Raw genomic sequence first — 21661 nt, 5'->3', positions numbered from 1 at the left:
TCCTGTTCGTCTCCTGCATCGTCGTCCATACCATCGATGTCTTCCGAGTCGAGGTCGAGCATGTCGGTCAAATCATCGACAATGACTACTAAGTGGGTGGTGGGTGGGCGGCGAATTTCTTCATCATCCGCACCCCAATCCTGCCGGACATAGTTCGGCCAGGACTCCCCTGACAAGGAGAGAGACCTTAATGAGTTCAGTATGTCGCCGAAGGGCGAGTGCTGAAAGATATCCGCGGAGGTAAACTCCATGATTGGCGCCCAGTCGGATTCGATAGGCACGGGCACAGGCGGTTCGGAGTCCGTGGCCGGGGAAGGATCCAGCAGTGTGGCATGATGGCTCTCGTGAAGGGTAAGGTTGATATTCGGCTCAATCGCCGCTGAGGATAAGGCCTCCGTGGCGGGGTCTATCCACCCGTCCATGGATGGCGCAACTGGTTCCGAATTGAGGGTCGGAGCGGTTGCCGGCGCGATCTCCTGGGCACTGTCTGATGGCAGAGCTAAATCATGTTCATCGTGACCGCGTGGCGCACTAAGCAAGGGCTCGAATCCGTCGAAGATCAAGTCTCCGCGGATATCGGCCGTGTAGTTTAAGCTTCCAAACCTGACCCGATGGCCAGGGGCGTAACTCTCAATCTGCTCCAGATGGCCAAGCGAGTTGGCCCGCAGTGCGAAGCCGCTGAATACAAAGATCTGTCCGGGAGAAAAGTCTTACCCTGGACTGCATCGCTATCGATGATCAAAGGAGCCATCAAGCCTAATGGCGACGACACATAGGAACTCTCAATGAAAGCACCAATGTTGGTGTCAAAACCGCCGGATCTCGGGTAGGGGTCCCGAACTGTGCATCTAAGGCGGATGGTAACAGGAGGTAGGGGACACGATGTTTTACCCAGGTTCAGGCCCTCTTGATGGAGGTAAAACCCTATGTCCTCCTTGATTATACTTGATAATATGAGTATTACAAGAGTTGATCTACCACGAGATCGGAGAGGCTAAACCCTAGAAGCTAGCCTATGGTATGATTGTATGTTGTCCTACGGACTAAAACCCTCCGGTTTATATAGACACCGGAGGGGGCTAGGGTTACACAAGGCCGGTTACAAAGGTGGAGGTATACATATCCGTATTGCCTGGCTTGCCTTCCACGCCAAGTAGAGTCCCATCCGGACACGGGACAAAGTCTTCAATCTTGTGTCTTCATAGTCCAACAGTCCGGCCAAAGGATATAGTCCGGCTGTCCGGAGACCCTCCTAATCCAGGACTCCCTCACTGTGCCTCGTCAAGCCGCTTGTTAACAAGCACGATGTCGGCATCGGCCGCATCCAGTTGCCGCTTTAGTTAGGCAACCCCATCAATCCGGCTAGCCACCGGAGCTTCAACCACCTGCACATAAAGGCGGTCTGGTTATTACCTGGGACTATGATCCTATGTTTGCCACTGTTCTCGACGACAACCAGAGTCTCAGGGGCTACTATCTACACAGGGCACACCTAAAAATGTGCGGTACTATCAAAAATGTACATCATTTCACGTACCTCAAAACCTGTCAGTAGACTCATAAAGGCTTCATGCAACCCGCTTTCGGCGGACGAAATCCTTTCAATCACTGTACTCATCAACATACGGTGCTCTTCTGAGATAGTCGCTCGCTCTAGAAGATCCCTCGGTACGTCCGAACGCATACCAGATGGTGCCGGACTCTTTTGATTGCTCTCTTCAAGAGCCGGATACTGGGGACTTCGAGTGGCCATAGGATTACCTTCTGGCCTTGCCGGATCAGGAGAAACCCTCCACGACGACACTTCAAGGTCGCCCGCTTCTTGAGCTGGGGAGTCCGGGGGAGGCGTTTCACTCTCCATCATCTCTGGAAGAAGATCCCCTGAAGACGAGCTCTGCTGAGAAGGGCTAAGATCCGAACTGCAAGATAAATGCTTCGGTTATTTTCCTCAGAAGTAAGGTAGAATATATTCCCTATTAAGTACTTTTTGATTACTTACAGCTCGTTAGAGGGCTGATCCCCGCGCGGACATTGTGCGGCAAGAACACCCTCCGAGGCAGGACCCTCTGGTGGAGATTTATTCTCCCATTTGGAAACCTTGGTTTCCGGATCTTCAGAGGTAGTCCTCTTCCTTCCCCGGGGAGAGAGAATGTCAGATTCTTCCCCTTGGTTATCCTCCCTCATGGAGGCGCTCATTCCCTCGGTTGGAATAGGTAGCGATGGAGGCCCGCTTTCGCCCTCTTTATTCCCCCCTTCATCTTCCTTTGAGGGCACCAGACAAGGTGTTGGCTCGAGCATCTTTTCCAGCACCGGATTGTCCAAGCCTTCAGGAAGGGGGGCCAAACACCGGATCATCTTCGCCTTTGTAATCCAGTCCTGGTCAAAGAGCGATTCTTAAGAATGATGTCATGATAAATAAAAGGACAGTGTGTTCGGCCATGGGATTACTTACTTGGGCAGCGGTGCGGTTGCTGCTCAGGCCCACGTCCTCGGTAGTGTCTGGACACTCTATTTCAGGTCTGAAGAACGATTTGTACATCTCCTTGTGCGTCATGCCAAGGAAATTTTGAATAGTGTGCGGTCCTTCCGGGTTGAATTCCCACATGCGGAGGGGCTGGCGCTTGCGAGGCTGGACTCGACGAACCAGCATAACTTGCATTACCATAACCAGACTGAAATCTCCCTCGAAGAGATCTCGGATACGGCTCTGCAGTATTGGCACGTCCTTGGCTGGACCCCAGCTCAGCCCCCTGTTGATCCATGACATTAGTTGTGGTGGAGGGCCCGAGCGAAAGGTGGGGGAAGCTACCCACTTGGCACTTCGGGGAGCTGTGACGTAAAACCACTCCCGTTGCCACAATCCGGACACCTTTGGAAAGGAACCCTTTGGCCATGGAGCATCAACAATTTTTCTTATTAGAGCACCTCCGCACGCTGCGTACTCCCCCTCGACCATCTTCGGCTTCACATCGAAGGTCTTGAGCCACATGCCGAAGTGAGGGGTAATGCGGAGGAAGGCCTCACACACGACAATAAATGACGAGATGTGAAGAAGGGAATCCGGGGCCAGATCGTGAAAATCCATCCCGTAATAGAACATAAGACCCCTAACAAAAGGATCCAGAGCGAGGCCTAGTCCTCGAACGAAGTGGGAGATGAACACAACGCTCTCGTTGGGTTCGGGAGTAGGGACGACCTGCCCTCGGGCGGGCAGCCTATGCGAAATTTTAGCGGTCAGATATCTGGCCTCCCTCAACTTCTTGATATCCTCCTCCGTGATGGAGGAAGGCATCCACCGGACTTGAATGCTGGATCCGGACATGACTGAAGGTCCGAAGCACCTGACCTGGGCTTTGGGTGTTAGAACTCGAGGCGGGGGAAGGATTCGATTGAGCACGGGAGGGAAAAAAGTAAAAGCCTTGTCCCTTTATAAAGAGGGTGAATATCAAGCGTCCTCCTCGTGGTCGTTTGGGACTTGCCTAAGATCTAGGAGTCCTAGGCACGGTTGGGTTACCCACGTCCGTATTAATGAGAATCCCGTAATAAGGGGAACACGATCTCTGCTTTGACAAGACGTGTCAAGAAACCGCTTCGCGTTATGTGCGGTGCTGGTTAAAGAAAAACGGTTCGAATAATTACTCTCTCATGCTGCCAAAACGTGTCAGCAGATTAGATTTCTGGAAATATTATTCTCTCTATGGTGGTATGTGGAACTTATTTTGTAAGGTCGGACACTATCCTTGTATTCAAACTATTTTGTGGTGTATTCGGAGGAGGAACCCGCCTTGCAATGCCGAAGACAACACTGCGCGCCGGACTCATCGTCATTGAAGCCTGGTTCAGGGGCTACTAAGGGAGTCCTGGATTAGGGGGTCTCCGGACAGCCGGATTATATCCTTTGGCCGGACTATTGGACTATGAAGATACGAGATTGAAGACTTTGTCCCGTGTCTGGATGGGACTCTCCTTGGCGTGGAAGACAAGCTAGGCAATACGGATATGTATATCTCCTCCTTTGTAACCGACCTTGTGTAACCCTAGCCCCCTCCGGTGTCTATATAAACCGGAGGGTTTTAGTCCATAGGAGAACAGACAATCATACCATAGGCTAGCTTCTAGGGTTTAGACTCTCCGATCTCATGGTAGATCAACTCTTGTACTACTCATATTATCAAGAATAATCAAGCAGGACGTAGGGTTTTACCTCCATCAAGAGGGCCCGAACCTAGGTAAAACATCGTGTCCCCTGCCTCATGTTACCATCCGCCTTAGACGCACAGTTCGGGACCCCCTACCCGAGATCCGCCGGTTTTGACACCGACAGTTAGCTTCACTTGGAGGTGATCATGAGACTCTTTGAGGCTAGCATGAGCACCCTTCAAGGCCTTGTGAGCCTTGTGAAGTATATCAAACTCCTACTTGAGTCTGGCATGGTCAACCCCAAGTGTGGCCTTCTCGGAATTGAGCACACGAGATACAACAAGAGCATGGTCAAGATCTTTCTTTAATTTAGCATGATCATCGTTGTGTGACTCCTCAAGAGCCAAACGATGACCACACTCTTCCTCAAGTGCATTAGAGAGATCTGATATCTCATCGGCATAGTCACGACTATGCCCTTCCATCTTAGAGATGGCTTCTTTGTGAGCCTCGATCATGTCATTGGCTTCACCAAGTTGTTCCAAGAGAGCAACAAAGTGCTTCTTGGATTTACCCTTGAGATTACCCATAAAAGACTCAAATTCATTTTATTCCTCCTTCGTCCCCTCACTTTCATCAATGCAATCCATCAAGTAAGGATTAGTAGTGATGGTAGTTCTGATGTTGGGGGTTACCTTATTGGCGGCTTTGTCCATGAGGCACTTGGCGGTGATGTTCTCATTGGGTGAATCGAAGAGGGACACCCATGGAGTTGTTGCAATGGCAACGGAGGCCATGGCAACCGTCTCACCGTTATCATCACCATCATCCTCATTGTACTCTTCTTGTGCCACCAGCCCATTGGGAGGAGTCTTCTTGGTGAAGTTGTTATTGTTGGGGAAGGACTTGGCCTTGTCTTTTTGGATAAGCTTGCCACCATTGTCTTCCCTCTTTTCGTACGGGCACTCCGCAACAAAGTGTCTCACATTGCCACAATTATAGCATGTCCTCACACGTTGCTTGCCCTTGGCGCCACTTGAGTTATTCTTGTTGAAGTTGGGCCTTGAGTTCTTCTGGCTCCAAAATTACCATGAAGCAAGAGCCATGTGCTCATGATAAGCATATTTGGTATCTTCGGGGTAACACTCCTCTTCTTCCTCTTCACCCTCTTCTTCCACACTAGCCTTGGCCTTCAAAGCAAGGTTGGGCTTATTTGCTCGTTGAGAACGCAACATCGTATTGTCGGCGGTCTTGTCCAATATCCTCATTGCAACAAACTCATCCAACACTTCACTTGAGGACAAGGCGTGAAAGTCCGGCCTTTTGCGGAGGACGGAGGAAATGGCCTTATGGTAAGGCATCATGGCCTTGAGAAACTTGCGCTTGATCCAATTGTCATTTGTATCCTTGCTTCCATGATCTCGGAGTGAGACCACAAGAGTGGTTAATCTTCGGTAAAGCTCTCGAGGTTCTTCATCTTCAATCATTGCAAACTCATCGGCTTCATCTTGCACCACTTCAAAGTTTGAGCGTTGAATGCTTGCGCTTCCCTTGTAAATTGAAACAACATGTTGCCATGCTTCCTTGGCCATGGTGAAGGTACGGAGGTGCACAATATCTTTTGGTAGAATTGCTTCTTGGAGAATGAAGAGAGCGGACTCGTTGAATTGATGATCCGCGGCTTCTCTAGGAGTAAAGTTTCTTGGGTCGTGCGGGTAGAAACCTTGCTCAATAATTCTCCAAAGATTAGTAGAACTATGATTTAAATGACGTTTAAAGCGATAGACCCAAGAGGAAAAATCCTCATTTTTCCCAAGCTTAGGAGGAGGACCAACATGATTCATATGCCTGGAGGGAACCGGTCCTCCATAAGTAATTGGAGGTTCAACATGGGCAAAGATGCTATTCCCACTTCTACCACTAGTCAAAGGAACTTGATCACTAGTAGCTTCCCCCTTGTTGGAGTTAGCATCCGTCACCTTGTTAGTGGGATCGACCACTTCCAAGGGTGCGGTGGAAAATTTAAGACCATCAAGAAAATTCTTAAGCATGCCTTTGACCTCAGTCGTCATGGAGGTTTTCAATGTGTCCAAGGCCACATTGAACTCCTCACGAGAGACCGAGGATCCCCCATCGGCCGCAGACAAAGTGGGACTCGCACCAGGGTGCTCCTCCACCTCGTCTGTGGTGTCAACCTCTTCGGACGGCAAAGTCCTTAATAAAGATATGAGGCCTTAATAAAGTCCTTAATAGTTCACTAGAGGGGGGTTGAGTAGGCAACTAACAATTTTTAGCTTTTCTTTACCAAATTAAACTTAGCATCAAAATAGGTTATCTAGATATGCAACTAGGTGAGCAACCTATATGATGCAACAACAACAAGCACACACGCAAGCAAGGTATACAACACAATATAAGCTTGCACAAGTAAAGGTAAGAGATAACCAAAAGTGGAGCCGGTGGAGACGAGGATGTGTTACCGAAGTTCCTTCCCTTTGAGAGGAAGTACGTCTCCACTGGAGCGGTGTGGAGGCATAATAATGCTCCCCAAGAAGCCACTAGGGCCGCCATATTCTCCTCACGCCCTCACACGATGCGAGATGTCGTGATTCCACTATTGGTGCCCTTGGAGGCGGCGACCGAACCTTTACAAACAACGTTGGGGCAATCTCCACAACTTAATCGGAGGCTCCCAACGACACCACGAAGCTTCACCACAATGGAATATGGCTCCGCGGTGACCTCAACCATCTAGGGTGCTCAAACACCCAAGAGTAACAAGATCTGCAAGGGATTAGTGGGGGGATCAAATTTCTCTTGGTGGAAGTGTAGATCGGGGCCTTCTCAACCAATCCCTAGAAAATCAACAAGTTTGATTGGCAAGGGAGAGAGATCGGGTGAAAATGGAGCTTTGAGCAACAATGGAGCTTGGGGAGGGAAGAGGTGGTTCTCTTTGGAGAAGAAGACCTCCTTTTATAGGGGGGAACTTATCCAACCGTTACCCCCCTTCAACCCGCACGGAGTGGTACTGCCGCTCGATGGAGCGGTACTACTGCTGGTGGCAGCGGTACCACCGCGACCCCCAGCGGTACTACCGCGGAGACTGAGAGCAGAGGCAATAGAAGAGGGAGAGAGGGTTGGGGTGGCACTAGAAGCGTTGGTAGCCGTGGTACTACCGCCCATGAGCGGTACTACCGCTGCTACTGCAGCTACTACTTCCGCACAACCCGACACGGGAGAGACACCCTTGAGTCGAGGCGGTAGCGGTGCCGAACCAGGACAGTACTACTGACGATGTACCCGAGCGGTACTACCGCTGTTGGACAGCGGTACTACTGCTTGAGGACCATAGGCAGCACTACCGCTAGGGTGGAGATACTACCGCTAGCACCTCACAATCCCTACTTCAGTTGAAACGGAAAACTCCAAGGTGAAGAAATGAGTTGGGGGTGCAAAAAGGAAGTGTATGTGTTGATTTCACCCTAGCCTTTCCAATGCGGACCCCCTCTTGATAGTACGGTGTCTCCTACGACTCAAGTCCACCAAAACCGAAACGAAGGAGACTACACCGTCTTCACTTGAAACTCCGAGGGGAAAGAATCGTCTCGTGCCAATGAATGAATCTATGAAATACTCAACGCACATGATTAGACCGCAAAAGCATTGTCATCAATCACCAAAACTACTTAGAGAGATACTTGCCCTAACACCTCTTAAGATAAAATATTTGCATGGTATCTTCGTCGTGGAGTCATTTTTACTAAAGATAACCTTATCAAGAGGAATTGGCATGAAATTCCGCAATGTGTTTTTTGTCATCATGATGAGACAATAAAACATTTATTCTTCCAATGCAAATTGCCTCGGTCTATATGGTCAGTCATCCAGATAGCTTCTAGCTTGTATCTTCCTTCTAGTGTTGCTAATATATTTGGCAACTGGTTACATGGGATTGATCACAGGTTTAGAACTCTAAGGGTGGGAGTGCTTGTCGTTATTTGGTCGCTTTGGTTGTGTAGAAATGATAAGGTTTTTAACGATAAAAGTACTTCTCTAATGCAAGATATCTACACATGTACTGGGACTCTTCATTTATGGTCCTCTCTACAACACGTGGAGAATTGAGACCTATTTATGGAGGTGTGTATATGATTGGAGGATACGTCAAGGGATACTTTTACCCAACATGGGTGGCAGTATGATCTTAGGATTGGCCCACCTTCGCTTTAGGCATTATACGGACTCTACATGTTTCTTTGTATTCTGCCTTTTGATTTTTTGTTTATACGAGAGGACTTTGTTTGGCTGTGTGCATCTTAATTATGCAGAGGCCAGGTGTCGGTGTCAAAACCGGCGGATCTCGGGTAGGGGGTCCCGAACTGTGCATCTAAGGCGGGTGGTAACAGGAGACAGGGAACACGATGTTTTACCCAGGTTCGGGCCCTCTTGATGGAGGTAAAACCCTACGTCCTGCTCGATTAATATTGATGATATGGGTAGTACAAGAGTAGATCTACCACGAGATCAGAGAGGCTAAACCCTAGAAGCTAGCCTATGGTATGATTGTATGTTATTGTTGTGTCCTATGGACTAAAACCCTCCGGTTTATATAGACACCGGAGAGGGCTAGGGTTACACAAGGTCGGTTACAAAGGAGGAGATATACATATCCGTATTGCCTAGCTTGCCTTCCACGCCAAGGAGAGTCCCATCCGGACACGGGACGAAGTCTTTAATCTTGTATCTTCATAGTCCAGCAGTCCGGCCAAAGGATATAGTCCGGCTGTCCGGAGACCCCCTAATCCAGGACTCCCTCACCGGGTGTAATGCTTAAACCTTTTAAGTAATAAAGCGCCCCTTTTCAAAAAAAAGTGTGGAAACTACAATTCGATGCCATGAGGTATATGGATTGTTGAATATATGGTTTTGCATGTATACTGTATATCCTGGCCCACCTCCTAGTCTTTGTATAGTAGATGTTGAGGCCCACAGTGTACACCATATATACATTTTATAGACTTCTTCTTCTAACTTGAGCACAATTTTCCTTTCCATCATTTTCACGAAAGACATTATAAAGATGAAGCATATGAGGCAACGTCAATTCCATTTTTCTATAGTTTTCTTTTATAGACTAAACTAGTGATAAACAAGAAACTAAAAGATTCAATTGCAAGATCTAAAGATATACCTTCAATCACTAACCTCCCCGGCAACGGCGCCAGAAAAGAGCTTGATGTCTACTACGCAACCTTCTTCTTGTAGACGTTGTTGGGCCTCCAAGTGCAGAGGTTTGTAGGACAGTAGCAATTTTCCCTCAAGTGAATGACCTAAGGTTTATCAATCCATGGGAGGTGTAGGATGAATATGGTCTCTCTCAAACAACCCTGCAACCAAATAACAAAGAGTCTCTTGTGTCCCCAACACACCCAATACAATGGTAAATTGTATAGGTGCACTAGTTCGGCGAAGAGATGGTGATACAAGTGTAATATGGATGGTAGATATAGGTTTTACTAATCTGAAAATATAAAAACAGCAAGGTAGCAAGTGGTAAAAGTGAGCGAAAACGGCATTGCAATGCTTCTAAACAAGGCCTAGGGTTCATACTTTCACTAGTGCAAGTTCTCTCAACAATGATAAAAAATTGGATCATATAACAATCCCTCAATGTGCAACAAAGAGCCACTCCAAAGTCATTAATAGCAGAGAATAAACGAAGAGATTATTGTAGGGTACGAAACCACTTCAAAGTTATTCTTTCTGATCGATCTATTGGGCTATTCACAAACAGCCATAGAGTTCGTACTAAAATAACACCTTAAGACACACATCAACCAAAACCCTAATGTGACCTAGATACTCCAATGTCATCACACAACCTCACATTCATCTATTCAAACCAACACAAAGAACTTCAAAGAGTGCCCCCAAAGTTTCTACCAGAGAGTCAAGACGAAAACGTGTGACAACCCCTATGCATAAGTTCACAAGGTCACAGAACCCGCAAACTGATCACCAAAATGTACATCAAGTAGATCACGTGAATATCCCATTGTCACCACAGATAGGCACATGCAAAGACATACGTCAAGTGTTCTCAAATCCTTAAAGATCCAATCCAATAAGATAACTTCAAAGGGGAAACTCAATCCATTACAAGAAGGTAGAGGGGGAGAAACATCATAAGATCCAACTATAATATCAAAGCTCACGGTACATCAAGATCGTGCCAAATCAAGAACACAAGAGAGAGAGAGAGATCAAACACATAGCTACTGGTACATACCCTCAGCCCAGAGGGTGAACTACTCCCTCTTTGTCATGGAGTGCGCCGGGATGATGGAGATGGCCACCGGTGATGATTCCCCCCTCCGGCAGGGTGCCGGAATAGGGTCTCGATTGGTTTTTGGTGGCTACAGAGGCTTGCGGCGGCGGAACTCCCGATCTAGATTCTATTCTGGAGGTTTGGGGATATATAAGAGGTGTTGGCATCGGGAACAAGTCAGGAGGACCCATGAGGCAGCCACAAGGTAGGGGGCGCATCCTAGGGGGGCGCCCTCCACCCTTGTAGTGGCCTCAGGACTCTTCTCCGGTATCTTTTCGTTATAGTATTTTTTATATTTTCCAAAAATAATCTCCGTAAATTTTTAGGTCAATTGGACTCCGTTTGATATTCTTTTTTGCGAAACTCAAAAACAAGGAAAAAAAAAGAAACTGGCACTGGGCTCTAGGTTAATAGCTTAGTCCCAAAAATCATATAAAATAGCATATAAATGCATATAAAATATCCAAGATAGATAATATAATAGCATGGAAGAATCAAAAATTATAAATACATTGAAGACGTATCAATGAGCCGACCCAGTACCATTGCCACCGGAAAATGCTTTAGGCGTGAGAAGTTTATGTCTTGCTATAGGTGAGATATAGCTCGTGCCTTGCTATGCATCGCTCGAACTCTCCTACAACATGCACAGTTTGGCCGCCCCAGTAATGTATCATACCTCTTCAAGCGATTTTCCTGATGTATGTTCCCTATCGGTTTGATTTATATCTATTTCCAAGTTCATGTTTGTTTCCCATTTCATTTTTTGATTTTGATTTTTCCCTCATTGACAAAATAAATGCAAGAACAAATAAATTTTCCATGAAACTTTTTTTAAAATAGTGCATTTAAAAAAATGATTATGAAGTATTTTCAAGAATGTCATCATTCATTTGGAAAAATGTTCAGCGCTATTTTAGAAACAAATCTATGTATTATTAAAAAATATTCTTCATGCATTTAAAAAAATGTTCTATGTCTTTTTAGAAAATTCACCATGTATTAATAAAATTATTTTTTAAAATTATTCTTACATTTTCAAAACGCGTTGAACATTTAGTTAACATATTTCTAGATTATTATTGTAAATAAAAAATACTTTTAATACATGTTAAAATTCAAAATATAGAAAGGTACACACTTAATGAAGATACAATGTTTTTTAAAGACAATGTTGTATTTTAATGTCAGCATTTTTAATAATGGTGTATTTTAAAGACAATGTTTCTTGGGGGGTATTTTAAAGACAAACTTAATGAAGATACACACCGATTTCTGCTTGCTTGTGGACCTGAATGAACATACGTAAATTTTTTCTTACATTTCTATATTTGTAAATCCACCAATATATAAAAACAATTCACGTTTACCTCTTCGAGGGATTCAATAATAAAAATCCAATGAAGATTTAAAGTACAAAGTAATTGTGCATTAGTAATTATTGCAATGTTTTTTACATTTCTTTTTTGAATGTAAAACAAATAAAAAGGTAAAATAATCATGTGCTTGAAAAGGAAAAACAGATAGAAAACACACGTGTGGTAAATCTCTTCAAGAGATAGGCTACACTCCTGGGACTTGCCTTTTATGCCTTCTATGACAAGGACGAGGAGTCAAGTAGTATGCCTATGAGCTGAAGAATTACATCCAAAAACAGGTTTGAGCTCCAAAAACAAGTTTTTTTACTGTTCACACCAGGAGCATTTGAGCTGAGTATAGAAAGGTACTTCTGCTGATGACCACACATTATCAGCTATATGCCATTGAGCTTCTGAATATGTGAAAGATGGAAGGCAGCAGCTCGTCGGAGATGGGTATCCACTCTTCTGCCCGCAGCTGCCTCGGCGAGAGGCAAACACTCGGTGAGGAAAGAGACGCCGTGGTCTGTGGCAATTCGTCTCACACCAGAGACGCCATGTCCTGCTGAGGTAAATGCCATGGACCATGGCGTCTTCCATGCAACTCAAACGCCATGGTGAATGATGTCACCAGAAAGGTTCAAATCAGTTTTTTTAAGGGGATTAAATTGTGATTTGGCAACAAAAAAAGTCAAAACAGTGATTTTGGCCGGAAGAAGTAGCGCAAGCGCTTTGGCCTGAAGAGGGGAATCTGCTGTTGATGCTTGGATCTGAATCTGTGTACCCGCCTGTATATCCTGTGTATCTACGAACAAACCAATTCCAATAGTTGTACCAGAAGACTGCCTTCCAAGGATCTTGAAGCATTTAAAAGCCACATCCCAGAAGACCTTAATATAGGACGTTTTGGCAGTTTAATTTAAACAACCAAATCGTCAGCGCCACCCATACTCCCTTAGCTATGGTCACTAATGAGTAGCGCATCTAGGTTAAATGGAAGGCAAATGTTTTCTTGGGCACCTTCCGGAAGTTATCAGCCTGGTTAGTGAGCCTGTCAAGCTAGAAGAGTATGTTTCACATTTGATGCTTTCAGTTGCAATGCAGAGACACATAGATTCATGTATGAATAAACAAGTTTGAACAAATGTTTGCTACTGTTACACTACAGATTTCAATACAACGGCCGGTAGGCCTGCTGTGACAGCGACTACAACCTTGTTGGTTGCTCTGCTGATTGTTGGTGCTGCAAGGGAGGTGCATCATCAGCTTCTTGTGAGGGAGTTGACCCGCTTGTAGATGGCTTCGCGCCAGCTGAAACAACATTCTTGAACCATGTTCCTTGGAAAGTAGGGCTGCCTCTATTTTGTTCACCAGGAGACTCTTGTGAAGCCTGGTTTTTCGAAGTCAGGCCTGCCATAAATCTATATGCTACTCTACTAGCATTGACAATTTCTGTTTTAGCCTGCCTGAACTGCAAAACATAAAGTTGCAACAAGAGAAATCATGTCAAGGAGAATAATCAATACAATATGTATAAGCAAGATAATGGGAAAATTATGGAATAAGTGAATAACAATGAACCCATAACAGTACACGTAAACGTTATTTCAAAGCTTCAATCCAAAGGCACGAAATACAAAAACTAATAAACACATAGGGTATTTAGCGAGCATATAGCATCTTGATGAAGAAAATATGAACAAAGAAAGTGCCCAAAATCAGGGAAACAAAGAGCGAGACAACCAAATAGAACAGAGAATTGCAACATTACTTTTAAAACTAACTGTGTTCAATTGAAGAACACCAATTATAATATTAAAAAGCAAATAAACATACATTCAGATTAGTCAAGTACCCAAGATGGACATGGCATGAACAGAGACTAAAACAGAAAGCATGCTAAGGCCAAACTAATTAGTTTTTTTGGCAAAATCTTAACTGATTAGGTAAAAACTGATTTTCCCTTGCTTGTAGTATGCATTTTTCTGAAGTTTTGACATCTATTTGTACCATCACATTAATATTAGAAAACAACGGGTACAAAGTCAAACAAACAATTATGCAACATGGCCGCGAATTCCGTGCATTCATATGGTGGCAGCATGGTTCAGACATTCAGGACTTGCCGGCACTAAGTGTGGCTGCCACAAAAAGTGTGGCTAACAAAATGACCACCACAAGTGTGGCAAGATTTGGCAAAAAAATTGAGCCTATGACATGTGGACCATATAACTAGAGAAGTGTGGCAATGAACCAAACACATGCCTAAGATGTTGTGGCATGACTAAGGTTAGGTGTGGCAAACTTAGGCTGGGAACCAAACAGGCCCTAACACTCGATCACATGCAGTGCAGCATGTTCAATTTACCGAGACAATATTTCCTACTTATAAAGATTGGAGTTGGTGGTGAGTTCACATGTGGGTCCAACATCCTTTCCAAATAAACAAATACGAGCATCCCCACATGTGGAACAAGCAATCTTCCAAAAGAGATATAAACAAATATACTTTACTCACATGTGGGATCTATCATAAATAAATAAACACACTACTTTCATGTGAGACCAACTTTTTTGTAGAAGGCACAAATAACAAACACAAAATTGTGACTTCAACTCAAAATCGATCTTGGTTTTAGTTCCTCTTCCCAACCTACTATGGTCATTTGAAATTCTCTGACATTGCATGCCCCTCGCCGTATTTTTGCTATCTTTACTAATCGTAAATTGTGCAATGGACACAAGGACACTAACGTTATTTGACCACCTCCTAAGCCAATGGCTCCTTGGCAACGCACGGGCATCGTGCTAGTAATGTTTAAAATTCTGCGGAAATAGACGACTCGCTATCACTAAACCAACCCTAATTTTGCATGCCATGCAGTCACACAAAAAAAGGTAGGAGGTAATACAATGATCCTTGATTTAATGATGAGGTCAAGGATTAAGAAAACCATAATTGCCTATATGCCAAGATATTGGCTGGTATGAATCAATTGCGATGCCAATTTGTCACATCTATCACAAAAATAAATTGCTTTGAAATACCATATTTGAAAATGAGGGCAGGGCCTAAATCTGGTATCTCTGTCGATATGCCCCTTAACTTGCAGATTGCAATAATGATGTACTGCTGAGATACTGTTATGAAATATCTATGCAACGCAGAACAAACTAAACTCATAACAGTTAGGATAGTGTAACACAGCAAATAATCGCGCATGGAAGTAGTCCACGAATACAACAGTTTTGTTATCAGAAGACAAAAGGACTGGCGCACATACGAACAGATTAAATACACACCTTAACTGCTGTATTCTCAGCAACCACCACAGCTGTATCGCCGGCATTGGCAAAACGATTAACCCAGCCTGCAAGGTTCAATATACAAGGTCAGCCAAATAAAAATAAATCGATTGTTAAGTCATTTCAAATCTGAATGGGAATACTACATGCTAGCAAGACAGATAACAATCGGGAAAGTGATATCTCCATCACTCAAGGCGTCTAGTGGCATATAGCTTAAAATTCATGCAATAATCCAAGTTAGCTTACCGAAGTTAACTCATCAAGTCCTACGCTATGTAGTTTTCATACATTAGTAATCTTATCCTAAAGACTTTTTATACGTTAATCATCTTATAATAGTAAGCTTCAGGTGTGAGGAGCTTCAGGTGTGAGGGAACAGCAGTTTATCTTCCGACATCCCAATTTCCATACTATAATAGTACTAACAAAAATAATGTTCCAAGTCGAGCGCACTAAAACCAATCGAACATAGCATAATTGACTTCACGTGGCCCTAGTAAACGGAAATGGGCTGCTAGACTGCTAATAACCCTAAATGGTGAAAAACTCAGGGCTCCCAGGCTCCAGAATTCATAAAACCTAGACACTTAGACCACGTAAGGCGTAGTGGATTACAATAACCCCATTTGCCCAACCAGTTTTTGACTATTTATTACTCCCTCCATCCTATACTAATTGACGCTCAAACGGATGTATCTAGCACTGAAATACGTCTAGATACATCCTTTTGAGCGTCAATTAATATGGGACGGAGGTAGTATTTGGTTAACTAGTTTTTTTCCTGTTTGTCTTACCATTCCTGACCAGATCACAAAACAAGTTTCAGGCAGCACAGTTCAGCAACGTAAACTGAGCCTTGCAAGTTGTACAAATATAGAGTTCCAGCGGAAGATAGATAGCTCCTCATGGTCTTAAAAGGCCATGGGCACCGGTCCTATCATGTTGAGGTGAATCTCCTCTACTTGTAAGGCAATTGACACCTTCAAGTGAAAGCAATATTAGCTAAATAGTCCTTATAGCCCGCACCACTCTTTCCAGCCACATCCACTCTCCTCCCAAGACATTTAACACCTTCTAGATAACACAATCCCTTCCGCTTAATGTGCACCACCGATCATCGGCTCTCAAACAAGTCTACTACGCTACTGAAGTTCAAGTTCAACACTTCAACATGACCGATCCTATATAGCTGAGTAGCAATATGCAAATGTCCTTGGCTTTCACCACAGAAATTAGCTACACAATATAGTGGTGGGAACGGAAACATTTCGAGTTACGGTCACTGACAATTGGGCCCCTATTACCAGCTTTCCTTTTCTTTGTTGCTACTGGTTCCCGTTTCACGGTTGCGATTAACCAGCAACGTAGTTGAAAGATACAAGGTGAAATGCATCAACAGACATTCTAACTACTATCTGCCGGCTGAAAACTATCCCCAAACTCTCTGTGAAAGGCTCGGCGTCACAACAGCATCCAATTCAACTTCAGTTTATTTTCCTAGTCAATCCAATCTCATTAACTAAACTGGAATCCTCCTATCGGTACGGTGGCATCAACAAAGTTGTGAATTACTTTTACCACCAGAGATTTGGTATCCTTTCAGGGCCAGATATACATTTGGAATCCACCTATCGGTACTGACTACCACAGTGGCTAATCAGAAGAACAAAGCTCCTAATCTCCTCCGATTTCGCAACAAAAGAAAAAACTCCTCCGATTCTTTACCTGGAAGCTTGGGGACGCCGAGCCTGTCGCAGAGCACGTCGCAGAAGTGGTTGCAGTTCCTGGAAAGGAGGTCGTAGGAGTGCCCTGGCCAGTCGCGGCTGAGCTCGCGCAGGATCCTGTTCACGGTGGCTATGGTGCACTCCGTCTCCCCGAGGACGATGCGCTCGCGGTATGTGTACATGGGGTTCTTGCTCACGGGGCAGCTGAACACCCCGCTGCCGTTCTCGCAGAACCCGAACGACCACTCCTCCTCGCCATAGACCTGCACGCGACACATCGGGAAATGAGAATTGGGGATCTGGAGGAGGTGGGGGTAAGCACGCAGGCAGAATGCGTCGCCGGGATCCGGGAGAGCGGGAGGCGCAGGGTGGAGGACCTGGACGGCGCTGTGGAAGATGCCGCCGAGGCCGATGCGGTCCTTGAAGATGCGGTTGATCTGGAGGATGGTGTTGTTGGTCTTTTCGGAGTCGCTGTTGGTCACGTCGTACACGTGGAGCACCACCTCCTTCATCTCGTCGACGGGCAGCCCCTCCCCCTCCGGCCCTTCCTCCCCCTCTCCGGCGGCGGCGACGGCGGCGGAGCGGTTGGGGTGAACCGGGGAGGGGGATCGAATCGTCGGCGGGCGGGTGGTTGCTTTGCAGGTGGTGGCCGTGGTTGTCACGTCCTCGGTACGGGTATTCTTATCGGCGATGGGATCGGGAACATTTCGAGTTACGGCCACTGACTATTGGGCCTCCATTACCAGCTTTCCTTTTTCATTCTTGCTGCCGCTGGTTCCATTTCACGGTCGCTGGCAACTTCTAAAAAAATAGAGACACACCACTCGGTTATCACTTATGGGAAAATATCATGTGCTCACATCCATCCTTGGGGTGTTCCCCATGCTCCAACATCAAAACATTAATTGTAAATGTTTCAAACAATTCTGAAAATTTTGTGAATGTTCACGTGTAAGAGTAGCGATCTCCCTCTAGATTAATCTCACTCCAACACAAGGTTTAGTACATGATGGTGATTACCGAGGAATGGTTACACTAATGGAGGAAGAACACATGAACTGGAGGAAAGGGAAAGGAAGGAGATAGGGGAGAGAGGTAGCCGCCGCCGCCGGTTCGTTGATCCACCGAATGACTAGAGCTTCCTCCACTTGTTGGTAGTTGTACTCTTCAACTTCGGTAGTCTGATGGGCCCGGCCCATGTACCGGTCCAGGGGCAGGCCCACATACCCATCAGGAGGGGCTCCTGACATCCCTCCCTTCTTGAAATTCGGCTTAACCCCAAGCCGACGCCACCCAAAACCCCCTCGGATCCCATTGCAGGTGATGTTGCTTGACCTAGACGTAGTCACAATGGCGGTCGAAACAGGAGTGGACTTCAACGAAGTAGGAGCGGTAGTTGTGGCTGATGGAAGCTCCACCAAAGAAGGCGTCGAGGACGTAGCCCTTGTCAACACTGCTGTGGTCGAAGCCGAGGTAGTGCTCATGGTTGACAGAGCCTTGCGCGAAGACGGCGGCGACGGTGATGACACCCCTCCCTTCTTGAAAATGATATTGATTGTAGCCTGTAGAGAATGTCATACCACTCATGGCCGGTGCTCCCCTGCTGATTATCTTCACAAAACCAGGACTATTTCCTCCATGAAAATGTTCTTGTGGGCAGTCAGAAGAGAACTGCATGGCATCCACCACATGTTGGTCATCTTGAAACATTATTTGACAGTGAGTAATATATTCCCATGGGTGAGAAATCTGAACTGACAATGTTTTGTTACTGGAGCCAGGATCCCAAGACTTCTCAAGGTGACGTGCACTACCTGATTTACTGCCAAGCCATTGAGCAAGCCCAACTTCGAAGAGCCTTACATAAATCTTAAGAATAGGCACAAATCCAGTAATGGTTGTCATGGGAAATAAGAGCCGCTGAGTGAACATGGCTGCAACAGGGGATGGCCATGGGTGTTTTGGTTGGACTGATGGTAAACAAAAGGATACGCAGGGTAACTTGCCCAAGAGAAAAGCACCAAACTCCGCGGCCCATCTGACAGTTGTCGCACCGGACATCATATAATTAAATTCATGAACTGGAGATACCCTCAAACAAGAACTTGCAAACCCATTGATACGACTATTCACAGGTTGAGTTACCGTCGAAGTCGGTGCTTCTTCATAGCTGAGCGGCATCAAAATCACACACTTGCAATCCTCTGGGCGCCATACTGATGTATCATATTTGAGCTCTTTCACTGAATTATTCGAACCATTGTTCTCCACTATAGCTAAGCATTCTCCAAATTCTTTCATAGTCCGAAGAAAGGGATGTTGATGACTGTAATCTCTAGGGGCATTGACTGCACAGGAATTTGAATAGGCTGCAAGGTTTCCAACAAGAAAATCTGTACGTGGAAATAATGTCCTCTCAAGTTGTAACACCAACAATGCCCTGCTAGTAACACTCATGCATAAAGGATGCAGCCCATGTTTTATCATATAAGAAATCATCTCAGTGCACTGCTCTAGCTCAATCATAATCAATAAAGTTCCCACCAGATGGATCCCAAAGCTAGATGTACTGATATCCTGAGTAGCAACCCAAACCCGAGTCAACTCCGAAAGAACACCAGTGATGCGCAGAAATTCAGAATTCGTTCTCAAGTTTCTCCTGAACTCTGTAGCAAAATTGGTTGGCCATGGAGGTTGGGTTTGCAGCAACCGCACATGCTCCCCTGATTGGGTGAAAAATGGATTAAGTCGAATTAGAATAAACATGTTTCCCACCAAGTGAATGCCAACACCTAGGAAAATGTTGCTAGTGATTTTCTTGCTATGTACTGCAGTATACTGCGCTCTCCTTTCATGAACACTGCTTGGATATATAACTGAATGACCTGAACAATACTTCTCTGTTGTAGCTGTACTTATGGGCTCTACAACTGAATTTTTTTGAACCGTTGTTCTTGAGCATAATTGTAGGTACGAGGTCCCTTAATTGTGCCACAATCTGTAGGACCCTTTTATGCATTGTGCGGAGTACTACTCCATGAGCAAGAAGCACATTGTGCCACTCTACAAGATGACATGAGCGGCACCATAAAAACTGAATTGGTATGCATGCCACCGTTCAGTCAACCCTTGAGTAGAGTGAGTAGTTACACAAACCCCCAAAATCTTCTTAAATATGTGAGTAACCATCTTCCATACCTGTACTGCTCTGAAGTTGCCTGAAAATGGTGGTCACAATAGCTCCAGCGGCATATTCTCTCGATCACGTACTTCATAAGAGGACTGCACAAAAGAGATCACCGACCACCACTCTCTAGCAGACAAGTGTAAACCATCCATTATTGGCATTATCAGCAAACTTGAGACATGGGTATTTCTTTATCTAGGAGGAATCCCGCAAGCAACCTTCTCACAAAGACATGGCTTCAGCTTTTCATCTGCTTGATCCACCAGAAACGATGGCCAAGGCGTTGGCCATAGCAGCAGGCCCTGATGCCTTGTGTGTGGCGAAACGTCCCATACATGGTTCAAGTGAGGGAGTCCTGGACTAAGGGGTCCTCGGGCGTCCGACCTATGGGACATGGGCCGGACTGATGGGACGTGAAGATACAAAGGCCGAAGACTCTACCCGTGTCCGGATGGGACTCTCCTTGGCGTGGAAGGCAAGCTTGGCGTTCAAATGTATAGATTCATTTCTCTGTAACCGACCTAATGTAACCCTAGATCCCTCCGGTGTCTATATAAACCGGAGGGCTAGGTCCGTAGACATATATGCTCATAATCATAGTCAGGCTAGGCTCTTAGGGTTTATCCATTACGATCTCGTGGTAGATCAACTCTTGTAATACTCATATTCATCAAGATCAATCAAGCAGGAAGTAGGGTATTACCTCCACAGAGAGGGCCTGGACCTGGGTAAACATTCTGTCCCCTGTCTCCTGTTACCATCGATCCTAGACGCATAGTTCGGGACCCCCTACCCGAGATCCGCCGGTTTTAACACCGACATTGGTGCTTTCATTGAGAGTTCCACTGTGCCGTTGTCAAAAGGATTGATGGCTCCTTCTACCATCTTCAACGACGCTGTCCAAGGGGAAGTCTTCCTCCTCGGACATATATTCGTATTCGGCGGCTTCGCACTGCGGGTCAACTCGCTTGGCCATCTGGAGCAGATCGAAAGCTACGCCCCTGGCCATCGGGTCAGATTTGGAAGCTTGAACTACGTCGTGGATATCCACGGAGACTTGATCTTCAACGGATTCGAGACCACGGCAGCCGCTCCCTGCCACTACGATGAACACGACGTAAATCTGTCATCTGAACATACCCAGGAGATAGCACCTGTAGCTGCCTCGGCTTTAGATCCGGAGCAGATAGCGCCATCCGAGGATGGGAAGTTCAACCCTGCCACAGAAGCAGCAGACTCAGCGGCGTTGGAGCCGCACACATACTTAACTTCAAGCGACATCTATGTCACCGGAACCATGGACTCGCCTCCGGTTGCAGGTTCCGAACCTTGTGCGTCCGCGTTATCGAGCTTGACCGGTCATCGATCGTCGAATTCAGCTCCGCGGGCATCTTCCGACACTCACCTTTGGGCGACATGTTAAACTCGTTAAGAGCACTATCCTTAGCGGGGGGCTCACAGACGAATTGTATCCGGTTCGAGCCGGAGGCTGATGACGGAGAATTTCGCTTCCCACCCACCGCGCACTTCATAGCCACCGTCGAAGACTTAACTGACATGCTCGATTATGGCTCCGGCGACATCGAGGGTATGGACGACAACGCCAGAGAAGAAA

General features: G+C 45.8%; 1 protein-coding gene across 1 annotated transcript; it reads right to left on the bottom strand.

Annotated features, from left to right (window-relative positions):
- Nucleotides 1–12886: 12886 nt before the first annotated feature.
- Nucleotides 12887–17555, bottom strand: LOC125510560 (uncharacterized). Its single transcript, XM_048675780.2, has 4 exons — nt 17237–17555; nt 16861–17122; nt 15130–15197; nt 12887–13297 (listed from the first exon to the last, which is right to left on the bottom strand). Exons 1-4 carry the CDS (start codon nt 17369–17371, stop codon nt 13034–13036), a joined length of 729 nt encoding a protein of 242 aa, XP_048531737.1. The 5' UTR covers nt 17372–17555; the 3' UTR covers nt 12887–13033.
- Nucleotides 17556–21661: the final 4106 nt, after the last annotated feature.

The sequence above is a fragment of the Triticum urartu genome, chromosome 1A, assembly GCF_056163025.1.
Source record: "Triticum urartu cultivar PI428250 chromosome 1A, HENAU_Tu73, whole genome shotgun sequence".
In the NCBI taxonomy this organism is placed as follows: Eukaryota; Viridiplantae; Streptophyta; class Magnoliopsida; order Poales; family Poaceae; genus Triticum; species Triticum urartu.
The sequence above is the reverse complement of the archived record's forward strand: the minus strand, read 5'-3'. Positions and strand labels throughout refer to the sequence as shown.

Bases quoted from the DNA above. Each gene is read 5' to 3' on its own strand.
- LOC125510560 (XM_048675780.2), bottom strand. From the start codon at position 17,371: ATGAAGGAGGTGGTGCTCCACGTGTACGACGTGACCAACAGCGACTCC. The intron at 17,123-17,236 runs GTCCTCCACCCT...TGTCGCGTGCAG, and splicing joins TCTTCCACAGCGCCGTCCAG to GTCTATGGCGAGGAGGAGTG. The intron at 15,198-16,860 runs GTAAAGAATCGG...TGAACCTTGCAG, and splicing joins CGGCGTCCCCAAGCTTCCAG to GCTGGGTTAATCGTTTTGCC.